Below are 16596 nucleotides of genomic sequence, written 5' to 3'. Positions count from 1 at the left end.
TGCCATAACAGAAATAACCGTGAAAACCTGAATAACTTCTCAAGAGCTTTTTTTTTCCATCTATATACTTCTCCATTTACGAATTTTCATTCCTTTATAAAAAAGTGACTATTAGAAGTTCTCTTTCAAATTCTCTTACCTCACTTGGAATCACTTCAGCTTCCTCCTTTATAAGAGGAACAACTGTTAAGAAGTTAATAGAGGTATTTTATTATATATAAAACAATAAACATTGTTTATATGTATGTACACTAATAAAATACTATTACAATTTTTCTCAAGAACAAAGAGCAATTTAAATCAAAGCAGCTATTCAAACATAAATGCTACTTAATAAAAACAGGGTGATGAATCTCTGGGAAGATGAACACATGTAGAGATAAAATCAAAATATGCATGTGATAACATTTCAGATCCATCAGTATAAGACATAAAAACAAGTATAGATTATATTTTGCTAAAAAGTCAACAGGAAATAGAGTATATCCCAGATGGTCAGTGACAGGGTTGGGATTAGAAAGAGAGACTATTATTAACCAGAGAAAACAGAACCATTCAAGAGAGGCTGCTTGAAGCATTTGTAAAATTTTCCTAAAAATATAAAGAATACATATTCAGTACATAGAAAAGGAAAATCAAAAAGGGAGAGAGAGGGACTAAATAATTGAGATGCAAAGTAATGCATAAGTCTAGTAAAAAACAAAATGTATTATGGTCCTTACTAGCTGCATGAGTGTAGTCAGCTCATTTTATGAGCCTTGTTTTCTCAGATAAAATATGACAGCTAGCTTATCTTATACATATAAGTACATATAAGATGTGAGCAGCAATATGGTTAAATGCTTGAGCTCTTTAAATAGACTAGGTTCAAATTTAACCCCTATTTTTAATGGCCTTGTGACCTCTTGTTGATTACTTAATATGTTTGATACTTGGCTTTCTCAACTACAAAAATATGGATAAATAATAACAGGGTCCTCAATTGATTGCTATGAGGATTGATTTATATAATCCAAGTAAAGTATCTGGAACAGTGACCAATAAATGTTAGCTGTAACTGTAGGAAGGTACAGTAACACCAAAAGGAAAGAAGTCATGAGACTTGATGAGAGTTGATATGGACTCTTTGGATAAATGAAAAGAAGTTAAAAACAAAAAAAAAGATGGCAACCAACAGTTGCAAGAGGTTAACCTCTCATTTTTAACAGTGATAATGAAGAGGGGAATTGTGCTTCTCTTACACCTAGAACTTGAATGTTTCAGGTGAAGTGTAGGCTAAAAATGCAATAGCTCTGGTGTGCTGGTTGATGCTCAGAGGTTAGGAAATGAATACATCAAAGCCCGATGGAGCCAGGGAAGTACAAGTAGAGAAGTGACCTGTGGCAAACGTCTTGTAAGGATATGTCATTATTCCACACCTGCAAAATCCAAATTTTAAGGGCATAGTATTCTGTCTCTATTTTAACTTACTTTCTAATGAATCTTTTATTAACAGAGAGATTATTTTAGAAGACTACATGAACAGTATTTTCCACTAATATCTTACTGATAATTTGTACTAAATTCTCTAATTTAATGCTAATTTAATTTCCTGTCCCTCTTTTTCACCTCCCCCCTTCTCTTTGACTTACACAGATACACACGCACCACTACATAAAACAGCTCTACAGTTAACAATATTTAAGAAAAATACCTTTTCCTATGTCATGTTAAGATATAATTGTTTTCTTGTCCTTAAAGGAATAAAGGAGCATTAAAAAATAAAATTAACTCTTAATTAGGTGTAAGTCTTTTCTTTGGAATATTACAAAGTACTATACACTAAAACTATAATGAAATGCACGTTTATTTCCTAAAAAATGATGGAATCCATGTAAAGCAAATGACTAATATCTTTCTGTGATATAACTACCTTGTTTTTAATTATCTTAATAATAAATACAAAAGTAAATTAGTTTCTTAACCTGATATTACAGTATCTTCAGGCTTCTCTTCAAATTGGCTTTCAGGTACCTTACTGGTATTACTTCCCTAGAAGCAAAAAAAAAAAAAGTGTGTATATATAGCAAATGTTTAAAGAGCTAAAACATTTCCTTCTGCCTTCATAATTTCTTTTAATACACTTTTTAAAATTGACAATAAGGATATGAGTTTTTGAGAAAAGCAATCCAAACAGCACTATTTTAGAGAAATATATCCTGGGAATTGATATTCAGGGAAAGGATATCCAAGAATGATAGGATATTTAAGTAATTAATGTATGAAAGAAAAAGATCACAAGATAAATGACATAATATTGTAACTTCAGGGGATATAAGAGGATACTGCCAGGAAACAGATACTTTTTCTTTGGGATACATTATGGCCTATCAGTTACAAAGTGATATGGAGCTTTACAAAATTTCAAGAAGAATTATAAGGTGGAGTGATCACTGGATCTTACCAAATATTCATCTTTCAATAAGAACCCAAAGTCCATAGTCCCTTTAATGAAGAGGCCCCAAAATTTTCACGAAATACTAATTCTGTATTAGGAAATGCTAATCAACTTATTTTATAGCAGCACAACTATGCCTAATTATAAAGTCACTGAATAATGTGAATATGTCAATATGTTATGACTACAATTTCTTTTTTTTTTTTAAATATGAATACCATTTCCCTCCATTTCAAGGTTGTGATTCTTAGTCAACGTTTATCTATCCACTGAAGTCCCTATGAATTCCTTCTTGTCAGGTCAAAATATACAGGTTAGATTATTAACTCAACAATAAAAATATAAATAACCCAATTTAAAAATCAGCAAAGGATTTGAAAAAAAAAAACAAAAGGATTTGAATAACCAAGGAAGATATACAAGTGGCCAGTAAGCATATGAAAAGATTCTCCTATCATTGGTCATTAGAGAAATGCAAATCAAAGCCACAACTGAATACCACTTTGAACCCACTAGGATGGGTATAATTTAAGAAAAGAAGGCAGTGGCAAAAATAAGTATTGGAAAAGATATACATTGCTGGTTGAATGTAAACTTGTGTAGCTCCTGTGAAAAACAGTTTGGCAGTTCCTGAAAAACTTAAAGAAGGAATTACTATCTAATCCAGCAATTCCATTCCTAGGTATATACCCAAGAGAATTAAAAATATATGTTCACACAAAAACCTGCACATGAATGTTCGTAGCAGCATTATTCATAAAAGCTAAAAAGTGGCAACAACCCATATGACCATCACCTAAGAAATGGACAAACAAATGTGGTATATCCATACAATGGAATCTTTTTTGGAAGTAAGAATACATGCTTGAAGTAGTGGTACATGCTACAACAGGGAAGAATCTTGAGAACACTATGCTAAGTGAAAGCAGCAAGTCACAAAGGAGCATATACTGTATGATTCTATTTATACAAAATGTCTAGAATAAGCAAATCTATGGAGAAAGTAGATTTGTTATTGCCTTTAGGTTATTGCCCTTAGAGTTGGGGGTCATTTGAGGTTCGAAGGATATAGGATAGGCCAAGAGTGTGGGGTTTCTTTTGGGGATAATGAGAATGTTCTAAAATTGACTGTAGCAATGGATGCACAACTCTATGAATATACTAAAAGCCACCTGTATACTTTAAAAGGGTGAATTGTAAGGTATGTGAATTATATCTCAACAAAACTGTTAAAAAACTAAATTATAAATAACCAATCAATATTTATTGAAACTCATATAATCAAAATAGGAAATGCATGAATTATGACTGGCATTTTACATATTAAGAACAAATAAGCAATATCTGATCATCAGTTTTAATTATCATAATCTTTTTAAGATAAAAAGTATTAAAAGCTATTTATGAGAGTATGTATTGTTTATTACCTTAGGTTCCTTATGTTCCAATTGTGAGTTAAGAACTCCTTTTAAATAGTTAGATTTTTCCATCCATGTATTCAGATTTCTGTATTCTTTTTTCATTTTTTCCAGTCTAAGGAAAGAAATTAGTTATAGATTTAAAAACCAAGTAACCGAAGAATATATATGTCATGCTTCATGGAAGCATACATACAGTATGATCCATTTATAAAAAGTTCTAAGAGAGAAAAGCCAACACGTACTGTTAAAGGATTCAGTCAAAGGAAAAGGAATGATTGCAACAAAAATCAGAGCAGTAGGTAACCTGGGAGGGCTGCAAGAGGGATGTAATCTCATAAGGAAATACAAAACATATTTCTAATATTGGTGATGTATTTCTTAACTTGAATCATAAATATCTAGACAGTAATCTAGATATTTTCATCTCTATTACACATTTTAGAAATTATTCAACATATTGGTCTCATTATTTAAACTATATATATTTTATAAATTATTCAACACATATATGATATCTTCTGTAATAAAACAAATCAGAATAGGAATTTAGCTTCTGATCCAAGAAATTTCAAAAGACTTTAATAATCTACAGATGTAACTAACAAGAACTAAGTGGAAAAGAGAGGAGACTGTTTCCCAACTCATTTCATGAGGTTTGATAATAAATCCTAAAAAGGACATTACAAAAAGGAAAATTAGTCTATATGAATATAGATGCAAATGTTACCAAAAAAATTTTAGTACAAGGAAGTCCAGTAGTACAGAGAAAAGATAACATCCCATGAACAAGTTGGGTTTATCCTAGGAATACAAAGATATTTTGACATGAACATTAGAAAATATAATCTAAACAAAACTTAACTGATTAAAAGAGAAAAAAAATTTTGGCAAAATCCAACATTCACTCATGATTAAAAAAAACTCTTAGGAAATTAGGAACAGAATGGAATAATTCAGTTAACCTAGTATAGTATATCTACCAAAAAACCTATATAAATAATGTTCTTGACTCTTAAATGCTAGAAAAATTGCCTTTAAAGATCATGAACAAAACAAAGATGTCCACCCTTGCCATTTATATAAGACATTGACTGCCACTTCTAGATAGCACAGTAATATAAGAAAACAAAATTAAAGGGTAAAGACTGGGAATAAAGAAACAAAATCATTATTTGTGAATGAAATGATTGTTTAAATTCTCCCACATATTACAGATAAATTATTATAAATATGAAAACTCAGCAAAAGAGGGATATTTCTGAGAAGATAATAGCAGCAGGAGTAGCTTAGTTTTTAAATCTTCTCAAATTTTTCTATAAAAACATTCAGAGTATCTAGGTAGCAAACCCAAAAACCTATGGGCAACATTTACAACAAGATCATGTGACAAAGTATCCCTATGAACCCCAACACATATACATTAAGACCTTCATGGTATCATTATACATATATGGGAGAAAGCAATAGATATAAAAGGGGGACTGACCTGAGAGTAAGAGAGCCCCAAAACAGCTAACAGGTAGTCACAGGAAAGCATGGCATGTCAATTTGAGAACAGCAGTTGAAAGGGGGAGGGTTTTGCTCATTCCAATAGTAAGGACATAGGGTTCATGTTAACAACTAAGAAGACTGGAGGAGCCTAACAACTGTGAATGGTCAAAACTGACCAGCCAGGTCTCTACACCACAACAGGGCCCCAGGAAATCTTAAAGCTAGTCATTATGTTTTTTAACACCAAATGAAAGCAACAGAAGTGGGAGCTCTATGAAGCTAGGAAAGTTTTCTAAATCAAGTCTCCTACAAACAATTCAGAAAAATTAATTTCACATAAAATACAGCAACAGAGAACTATCAAGGCCAAATTCCAAAGTAGTTATAAGAAGAAAGAAAATAAGGAACAGAATAACATCCCTAGACTATGAGAACATGCAAGAAAGATAATGTGAGTCAGTGATTTGCAAGGATTTGCAAATCAAAAATTTGGGCAGAAAGGAAGTCTAAAGGCAATGAACCCATTATTTAGTATCATTTTTCCTTCAAGAAATTTGTGGTGGCCAAGAGTTACAAAGCTAAGAATTGTGAGATAGATACACAAAGATGGGGGAACAAAACCAGAGTTCAGATCCTGCTGAGAATGAGAAACTATGGTAAATGGCTTTTTTGATGGGATCCTAAAGGGCTAGGCCACAAGAGTAAGGGCTGTCTTAATTAAAATGTCCTAGTCACCTTACTCTAGTGCCAGTCTTGATACTAGGAATAAGAGTAAACCAAAAAAAGACTAATCCTTGCAGGAACTAAAGCCAAAAATCTTTTCAATCACTTTAAATCATTTCAATCTCAATCTCAATTGAATTAAGGTAATGTGGGACTGCTAATCCCTAGACTGACTGGCTGCCACATGCAAATGTATATTTCCTCTATAAGAATATACAATAAAGAACCCCAAATTAGTTCTATAGATTTTTAAATACAATGTTTGGCATTCAGTAAAAATAACAAAGGAAAATATAAGATTTTACTTAAAACTATGAGAAAAAATAGAAACAGTGTTACGAGATAAAGAAAATGGAGTTATCAGAGATAAACTTTAAAATAGTAATGATTAATATGTTCAAAGAATTAAAAGACTAGACCAGGTATTTTGGCAGAAAAAAAATGGAAACTATAAAATAAATAATTCCATAACTGGGAGGGAAATAACTGAAATGAAGAATTCAATTGGTTTAACGGCAGAGTAGAAACAAAGAAGAAAGAAGCAGTGAACTATAAGATAGGTCAGAAGAAAACAGCTAAACTGAGGCATAGATAAAAAGGAAAAGAAAGGAAATACAGAAAAGAGCACAAGAGACCTATAGAATACATTGTCAAAGAGGCAGAGCAACTATTACATTTTCTCCCTTATATAAATTAGTTCTCACCTCTTACCATAGCAATGACTTTTTAAACAAATTCCTTAATATAAGCAATACTCTGGAATAACCTCTAAACCCATGAAATATCACCACAATGAAGGTTCCTGGGCCAACAGCAAGCTGATGTCTCAAAGGAAAAAATTAATACACAAGTAACACATAAATAAGATGAAATTTTTTTTGTTTTGTTTTTTTGTTTTTTACCTTTCCCGAGGTTGTTGATAAAGGTTTTCAAGTCGCACTGCAAATGGCTGTTTGGATTGAGACATTGTAGCTGGCATCCCAACACTAACATTCAGGTCTGGGGATAAGAATGCTGGATATTCTATTGGCTGTGGTATAATAACATTTCTGCAAAATGGTAGTAAAATTAAATACTGAAATTATATGAAAATATACTTCTAAAATCAGTCATAGCTATCACTTTTAATCATTCTCTCTTTTATCCTGTGAGCTCACCTATCCATCATGGACCATCAGAGGCAAGAGCTAGGAAAGACGACAAATGTCAGAAACCTTGATATAGGTGCTCTCTTGAGTACCTATATCAAGTCCTACTGCTAAGATCATGGGCAATAGGGATGGAAAAGGAGGACCTGAAGTTCTAAAGAGATGTAGAAAGTGTTTGAGCCCAGACCTCCCTCCCAATCTCTAGACCCAAATCTCTATTTCATGGCCCATTCAAGTTAACACATAAAATTTACCATCACAAGCCCACCCCTTGTCAACCTGGCAACCATGAGCATCTCCTTAAAACACACTTTATCCCCAAATGAAAACAGTAACAAGATCACAATTCTGCCCAAATGAATACAACTGTCCTGGATACAACAAAAACTCACTCGCCTCTTCCCCAAAACAGAAGGTAAAGTCCTTGGGTGATGTTTAATTTTCTTGATATCCTGAAACTTATCATTTACTTAAATATTATAAAATCAGTGCATCATAATAAGGAGATAAGAATGAGGAGGAAATAATTATATATATATAGTAAATAATATATATATATATTTTCAGGTTAATCAGTAAATGGACCACGATAGTACACCTAAATGGGAAATACGCTGCCTCCAAAATCCAAAGAGGCCCACTAGGTGTTGTCCCTCTTTTTTGATTATAGGATGGGCCAGATGTAGCAACTTGTCCTTCACCTAAGCAGGAGTATCTTCACAAGTCCCATACCACTGGATTCCTAAAATTCACTGAGGTAGAAGGCCCCTGAATTTTTGGTCATACTTATTTTCCACACTCTGACATGCAAATGTCTTACTAGTAAATCTTTAATAGTTGCTACTTCTTGCTTACTACATCCAATTAGCATGTTATCACTGTAATGGACCAGTGTGATATCTTGTGTGAGGGAAAGGCATCAAGATTTCCAGATCTAGAGCTGCATACCAGGTACCAGGGAATGTATTAATTTGCTCAAGCAATGAAACCATACCTGGTACAGCAGCTGCAATTAGTCACCACCTGGTTAAGCTTATAATAACCCACTGTCATTCTGCAGGGTCTGATTTTTGCACAAATGAGTGAACTGGATGCGTATATGATGGGAATCACAACCCCTGCATCTTCCAAGTACTCGATGATGGCAAACCCTAATTCTAATTTCTGCAAACCGTCCAGGAATGTGATATTGCTTTTGATTTACTTTTTTTGTGGATAGAGATAGCTCTGGTGGTTTACATTTGGCCTTTCCCACCATATCATCCCTCAGTCCACAAGTCAGGGACCAATGTAGGGATTCATCAACAGCTAAGTATGTCTTCTATTTATGCTTTCCAATTATGCATGCTGGAACTAGGGAAATAACCACAGAATGAGTTCAGGGACCCACTGAGCCTACTTTGAGATGGATAAGAGTTAATATTTCATTGATCACCTGACCTCCATAAGCCCCTACTCTGGTGGACCACAGTGATGTTTTGGGTCCTCTGGAATTAGTGTCAGTTCAGAGACAGTGTCCAGTAGCTGCCTCAAATCTGGGAATTGATAGAGAATCCATGACTCTCTACTTTTATGACTCAGGTTACAGACTTTTATTTACCTGACCTAGAATTTTTCTGTTCATACAGATCAGTAAGAATTTAGTAGGCTTCCTGGGTATTTTATTTCTAGAAACATCATGATCAATTCACTAATGACAAAGGTCTGCACAAATTAGACTATTCTTATTGTTGCTGTGACTGTCCATTACAGTACATACCCATCTTGCCTTTGGAGGCTGAATGCCATCACTTGGCCCCTGCCATTTCAGTATCTAAATTACTCCCATGCATTTCGATTTCCCAGTTCAGTGACTTCAGTTCCCACTGAAAGGTCTGGCCTTAAGAGAAGAGCTATCACAGAGCTCAAGGATGGGGCTTCCCTTGCCTCCCAGGGTAGGTGAGTAGGTCTTAAATGACAAATCCACTCCAACATTACGATCTCCCTAACCTTTTGGATCCACTCATCTACATTAAACCAAGGCAGGCCTAGCATTTCCAATCCACTCACAGTAGGCCATCTTTTGGTCCATGTTTCAGCAACCAATCAACCAAACTGTTAGAGTCCTAACTCCTCAAGCTGCAATATTAAATGTAGATTCTCTCCTTAGTGAGCCCTTATCAACAAATTTGATGTGATCCAAATGTTATGTTCCTTCCACCATTATCCCACACCCTTAATATCCATTCCTACATGTTTCCTGGATTTCTGTCTGTATAAATTAGAAAACCCAGTAGCTGTTTTTGCAGTGCAGTGCACCTCCTCACAAGGTCACACTTTGTACCTTACCTTTAGGGTCTTGCTAGGACTTGAGTCTAGTAATAAGCCTGGAAGCAAATTGGTGCAGGGGTGAGGCCTAAGGAGAATCAGCATTGTCTTACATAGCAACTGCCTCAGAGGAGGCCATTATTGCTTCTCAGGCAATGGAGGGTTAATTCCCTCAGGTGGAGATGAAAAGGCCACTACCACTAGGAGTGGTGATGTCACTTTTGCTGGGGATGGAGGGGCCTCTTCCACTGGAGGTTGAGAGGGTCTTCCATCAGAATAAGATACATCAGAATTTAGGGGCTCAATGTTCCCAGATTTATCAGGGTCTTCCCCCATATTCCCATTCCAATTTTCCAGACTCCATTTATTCCTAAGCTTAGCCCTCACTTTAACAGTAGACACCCTGAGGCTGGGAGTTCAACTTGCACTGTAATTCAGCAAGTTGTAAGATGAAATTCTGGTTTGATTTTCTGCATTCTTAGTCCTATGGCTACAGGAGATAAGGGTCTCCTGCAGCACACATAGATTATTTAACGTCATTTATGCAATGCTTGATCTGGGAATTTGAAACCTTACCATAGCCTTTTCTTTTTTTACTTTGTCCAGCAACATCAGGAGCACCTAGCCAATCTCATTATGAGTTTGACAAAAATTCTAAAAGTACCACATACACAGCTGTGTAGATCTTTGCTTCTTATATATGGTTACAGGAGTATCCAATGGTGATATTTTGCATATCTCTACTGCCAGATCATGCCGTGGGCTATCAGAGCTCTCTTAACTATTGGGATGACTAGTGAGTCATTAAATCTAGAATAGAAAGCCAATTCCTGAAACCCAGGAAGCAATTCAGAAAACTCATCCTTAATACTCTGTTGCTCTATATCCACTCTCAGTAGCAAAATTTTTATTAGAGTTGTCCAGAAAAACAGAGTAAGATGTATACAGATATAGGTGTGTGTGAGAGAGGTTGAGAGATATTGTAAAGAATTGGCTTATGCAATTATGAGCTCCGACAAGTTCCAAAATTTGCAGGATGAGCTGGTGAGTTGGAGACCCAGGAAATCCAATGGTGTAGTTCCAGTCTGAAGATCTGCAGACTCAAGATCCATGAAGGGTCCATGTCTCCATTTAAGTTTGGAGGCAGGAAAAAGCCAGTTTTCCAGTTCAAAGGCAGTCAGGTAGAAGAAATTCTCTTATTCAGGGAAGGGTCAGGCTTTTTTTCTATTGTGTCCTTCATCTGTTTGGATGAAGCCCACATGCATTAGAGAGGGCAATCTGTTCTACTCAGGCTACCTGTTTAAATGTTAATTTTGTTAACATGTATGCAGAGATTTTGAATTTTTTTTTTGGTATCATTAATCTACAATTACATGAAGAACATTATGTTTACTAGGCTCCCCCCTTCACCAAGTCCCCCCAACATACCCTTTCACAGTCACTGTCCATCAGTGTAGTAAGATGCTGTAAAATCACTACTTATCTTCTGTGTTGTAGAGCCTGCCCCGTACCCCCCCACACACATTATACATGCTAATTGTAATGCCCCCTTTCTTTTTTCCACGTCCTTATCCCTCCCTTCCCACCCACCCTCCCCAGTCCCTTTCCCTTTGGTAACTGTTAGTCCATTCATGGGTTCTGTGATTCTGCTACTGTTTTGTTCCTTTAGTTTTTCTTTGTTCTTATACTCCACATATGAGTGAAATCATTTGGTACTTGTCTTTCTCCACCTGGCTTATTTCACTGAGCATAATACCCTCTAGCTCCATCCATGTTGTTGCAAATGGTAGGATTTGTTTTCTTCTTATGGCTGAATAATATTCCATTGTGTATATGTACCACATCTTCTTCTTTTTTTTTTTTGTAGATAATTATTTTTTATTGGAGGGTAGTTGACACACAGTATTTCATTACATTAGTTTCAGGTGTACAACACAGTGATTCAACATTTATATACATTATAATTCTAGGTACCAGCTATCACCATACCAACTTGTTACAATATTTTGACTATATTCCTTATGCTATACATTACATTCCAGATACTTATTTATTTTACAATTGGAAGTGTGTACTTTTTTTTTTGTTTTTTGTGAGGGCATCTCTCATATTTATTGATCAAATGGTTGTTAACAATAATAAAATTCTGTATAGGGGAGTCAATGCTCAATGCACAATCATTAATCCACCCCAAGCCTAATTTTCGTCAGTCTCCAATCTTCTGAAGCATAACAAATAAGTTCTTACATGGAGAACAAATTCTTACATTGTGAATAAGTTACATGGTGAACAGTACAAGGGCAGTCATCACAGAAACTTTTGGTTTTGCTCATGCATTATGAACTATAAACAGTCAGTTCAAATATGAATACTCATTTGATTTTTATACTTGATTTATATGTGGATACCACATTTCTCTCTTTATTATTATTATTTTTAATAAAATGCTGAAGTGATAGGTAGATACAAGATAAAGGTAGAAAACATAGTTTAGTGTTGTAAGAGAGCAAATGTAGATGATCAGGTGTGTACCTATAGACTATGTGTTAATCCAAGCTAGACAAGGGCAATAAAACATCCACGTATGCAGAAGATTTCTCTCAGAACAGGAGGGGTGAGGTTCTAAGCCTCACCTCTGTTGATCCCCAATTTCTCACCTGATGACCCCCCTGCGACTGTGCCTGTCTTAGGTTGTTCCTCCCTTGAGGAATCTTACCCGTCTCTGGCTAACCAGTCATCTTCCGGGGCCATACAGGGAAATGTAAAGTTGTGTACCACATCTTCTTTATCCATTCATCTTCTGATGGACACTTAGGTTGCTTCCATTTCTTGGCTATTGTAAATAGTGCAGCAATAAACATAGGGGTGCATCTGTTTTTTTCAAACTGAGCTGCTGCATTCTTAGGATAAATTCCTAGAAGTGGAATTCCTGGGTCAAACGGTATTTCTATTTTGAGCATTTTGAGGAACCTCCATACTGCTTTCCACAATGGTTGTTGAACTAATTCACATTCCCACCAACCTTTCTCTAGGAATGTGAATTCCTAGGAAGGTTCCCCTTTCTCTACAACCTCACCAAAATTTGTTGTTGTTTGTCTTTTGGATAGTGGCAATTCTTACTGGTGTGAGGTGATACCTCATTGTGGTTTTAATTTGCATTTCTCTGATGACAAGCGATGTGGAGCATCTTGTCATGTGTCTGTTGGCCATCTGAATTTCATCTTTAGAGAACTGTCTATTCAGCTCCTCTGCCCATTTCTTAATTGGATTATTTGCTTTTTGTTTGTTGAGGTGTGTGAGCTCTTTATATATTTTGGATGTCAACCCTTTATTGGATCTGTCATTTATGAATATATTCTGCCATACTGTAGGATACCTTTTTGTTCTATTGATGGTGTCCTTTGCTGTACAGAAGCTTTTCAGCTTGATATAGTCCCACTTGTTCATTTTTTGCTTTTGTTTCCCTTGCCCAGGGAGATATGTTCATGAAGAAGTCACTCATGTTTATGTCCATGAGATTTTTGCCTATGTTTTTTTCTAAGAGTTTTATGGTTTCATGACTTACATTCAGGTCTTTGATCCATTTCGAATTTACTTTTGTGTATGGGGTTAGACAGTGACCCAGTTTCATTCTCTTACATGTAGCTGTCCAGTTTTACCAGCACCATCTGTTGAATAGACTGTCCATTGTATGTCCATGGCTTCTTTATCGTATATTAATTGGCCATATATGTTTGGGTTAATGTCTGGAGTCTCTATTTTGTTCCACTGGTCTGTGGCTCTGTTCTTGTGCCAGTACCAAATTGTCTTGATTACTGTGGGTTTGTAGTAGAGCTTGAAGTTGGGGAGTGAGATCCCCGCCACTTTATTCTTCTCAGGATTGCTTTGGCTATTCGGGGTCTTTGGTGGTTCCACATGAATTTTTGAACTATTTGTTTCAGTTCATTGAAGAATGCTGTTGGTAATTTGATAGGGATTGCATCAAATCTGTATATTGCTTTGGGCAGGATGGCCATTTTGACGATATTAATTCTTCCTAGCCAGGAGCATGGGATGAGTCTCCATTTGTTAGTGACCTCTTTAATTTCTCTTAAGAGTGTCTTATAGTTTTCAGGGTATAGGTCTTTCACTTCCTTGGTTAGGTTTATTCTTAGGTATTTTATTATTTTTGATACTATTGTGAATGGAATTGTTTTCCTGATTTCTCTTTCTATTAGTTCATTGTTAGTGTATAGGAAAGCCACAGATTTCTGTGTGTTAATTTTGTATCCTGCAACTTTGCTGAATTCCAATATTAGTTGTAGTAGTTTTGGAGTGGAGTCTTTAGGGTTTTTTATGTACAATATAATGTCATCTGCAAATAATGACAGTTTAACCTTTTCTTTACCAATCTGGATTCCTTGTATTTCTTTGTTTTGTCTAATTGCCATGGCTAGGACTTCCAGTACTATGTTAAATAACAGTGGGGAGAGTGGACATCCCTGTCTTGTTCCCGATCTCAGAGGAAAAGCTTTCAGCGTCTCGCTGTTCAATATAATGTTGGCTGTGGGTTTATCATAGATGGCCTTTATTATGTTGAGGTACTTGCCCTCTATGCCCATTTTGTTGAGAGTTTTTATCATGAATGGATGTTGAATTTTGTCAAATCCTTTTTCAGCATCTATGGAGATGATCATGTGGTTTTTGTCCTTCTTTTTGTTTATGTGGTGGATGATGTTGATGGATTTTCGAATGTTGTACCATCCTTGCATCCCTGGGATGAATCCCACTTGGTCATGGTGTATGATCCTTTTGATGTATTTTTGAATTCGATTTGCTAATATTTTGTTGAGTATTTTTGCATCTATGTTCATCAGGGATATTGGTCTGTAGTTTTCTTTTTTGGTGGGGTCTTGGCCTGGTTTTGGTATTAGGGTGATGTTGGCTTCATAGAATGAGTTTGGGAGTATTCCCTCCTCTTCTATTTTTTGGAAAACTTTAAGGAGAATGGGTATTATGTCTTCCCTGTATGTCTGATAAAATTCTGAGGTAAATCCATCTGGCCCGGGGGTTTTGTTCTTTGGTAGTTTTTTGATTACCGCTTCAATTTCATTGCTGGTAATTGGTCTGTTTAGATTTTCTGTTTCTTTCTGGGTCAGTCTTGGAAGGTTGTATTTTTCTAGGAAGTTGTCCATTTCTCCTAGGTTTTCCAGCTTGTTAGCGTATAGGTTTTCATAGTATCCTCTAATAATTCTTTGTATTTCTGTGGGGTCTGTTGTGATTTTTCCTTTCTCGTTTCTGATTCTGTTGATGTGTGTTGATTCTCTTTTTCTCTTAATAAGTCTGGCTAGAGGCTTATCTATTTTGTTTATTTTCTCGAAGAACCAGCTCTTGGTTTCATTGATTTTTTCTATTGTTTTATTCTTCTCAATTTTATTCATTTCTTCTCTGATCTTTATTATGTCCCTCCTTCTGCTGACCTTAGGCCTCAGTTGTTCTTCTCTTTCCAATTTCGATAATTGTGACATTAGACTATTCTAAATGTTAATTTCATCTGTAAACACCTTCACAGAAACACCCTGAATATTGTATGACCAAAAATCTAGGCACGCCATGGACCAGTCAAGTTGATACATAAAATTAACCAAACCATTGCCGTAGTTTAGATTATCATTCTCTCTCATGCAGACTAATGCAACAACTTCCTCCAATCCTAAACCCTTTCTGCCCATATTCAAGTCTATTGACAGAATCAAAAAATCCAAGTTGATCATGTTATTTCCCCAACTTAAAATTCATCAATGGCTCTACATCTCCTATAGCACTTCTGAACTTTTCCAATAGAGAACTCCTGTGGGACAGAAGAGGACACTGAAGGTCTCTAGAGATGTAATTTACTGCAAGGAGACACAAACACCATTTCTTAAGAAGCATTTTTTTATCTTAAAAATGTATGTGACTTTTATTCTACTCCAATACTTACATGTTAATCTTAATATAACATTTTCTCTCTCAACATCTTTGAGTAAAGTAATACTCCAGAAAGACTCACTATATTTTCTGGTGTCTTTTTGTTTCCCTGGTGCACTGATGAGGACTCAAGAGTAAAATTCACTTAAATTTGAGAAGCATAAGCCTACAATGATGATGATGGTGATGACAGAATATTTATTACTTTAATTGGTAGCTAAGAGCTAAGCATTTTACTATTTGCTACCATGTTCTGTTTGATACATAACTTAATCACCACAACAACTCAGTTAAATAGTTACTATTTTTATACCATTCAATAGAGAGAGCACAAAAAGCCTAAGTAACTTGTCCAGAGTCACACAGCTAGTACATGGCAGAGCCAAGATGGAGGGAGGCCCATGCAGTCTGGCTCTACAGCCTGAACCTTTAACCACCACCTCCTGCCCCTTCCTACTACTGCTCCAGCTCATTTCCCATTGCTCCCCTCCTTGTTCCTATGCTTTTAGCCACTCACTGTTCTCCATGTAACTACTCACTGTTCTCCAAAATGACATAGCCTCTATGGTTCCCACCTTTTACATATGTGCCCTCTGTGGGAGTGTCTACTCACCCTTACAAAACCAACCTGATGGACTACTACCCATTTTTACAAATCTTACCTCAAATGCTCTTTCTGTTGTGAAGCATTATTTGATATTATTTGATAATACTTTACTCCTAACTCCCATAAGTATGAAAAACTCCTTGGCTGTGTCCCACATTTCTTTATGCTTACCTCTGGGAGAGCACTTATTCCATCTGTATAATAATACTTTACTTTTACACATTACTTTTCCACTAAACCATGAGCTACTTAAGGGCAGGGACCAGGCCTCATTTACCTTTATTTAAATTGAAGCATCATTGATATATAATCTTATATTGGTTTCAGGTATATAACACAATGGTTCAATAGTTACCCATATGATTAAATCTGCACTCCCACTAATGAAGTACTATCTGTCAATATAGAAAGACATCACAGAATCACTGGCTATATTCTCCATGCTGTACTACCATTCAAGCAACCAACTTATATTGAGATTTTTGTGCCCCTTTGTTTCCTCACCCTCTCCAC

General features: G+C 35.6%; 1 protein-coding gene across 1 annotated transcript in view; it reads right to left on the bottom strand.

The window, feature by feature from the left end:
• Positions 1-16596, bottom strand: part of LOC118933551 (cation channel sperm-associated targeting subunit tau) — an 89602-nt gene that overhangs the window by 31997 nt on the left and 41009 nt on the right. The window contains 4 exon segments of the mRNA XM_057503692.1: positions 140-183; positions 1965-2031; positions 3865-3970; positions 6975-7121. Of these exon segments, the coding sequence (XP_057359675.1) occupies positions 140-183; positions 1965-2031; positions 3865-3970; positions 6975-7121 (364 nt within the window).

This window comes from Manis pentadactyla, chromosome 6 (genome assembly GCF_030020395.1).
Source record: "Manis pentadactyla isolate mManPen7 chromosome 6, mManPen7.hap1, whole genome shotgun sequence".
Lineage (NCBI taxonomy): Eukaryota > Metazoa > Chordata > Mammalia > Pholidota > Manidae > Manis > Manis pentadactyla.
Note: the sequence above shows the minus strand (reverse complement) of the source record. Positions and strands in the feature narration are given on the sequence as shown.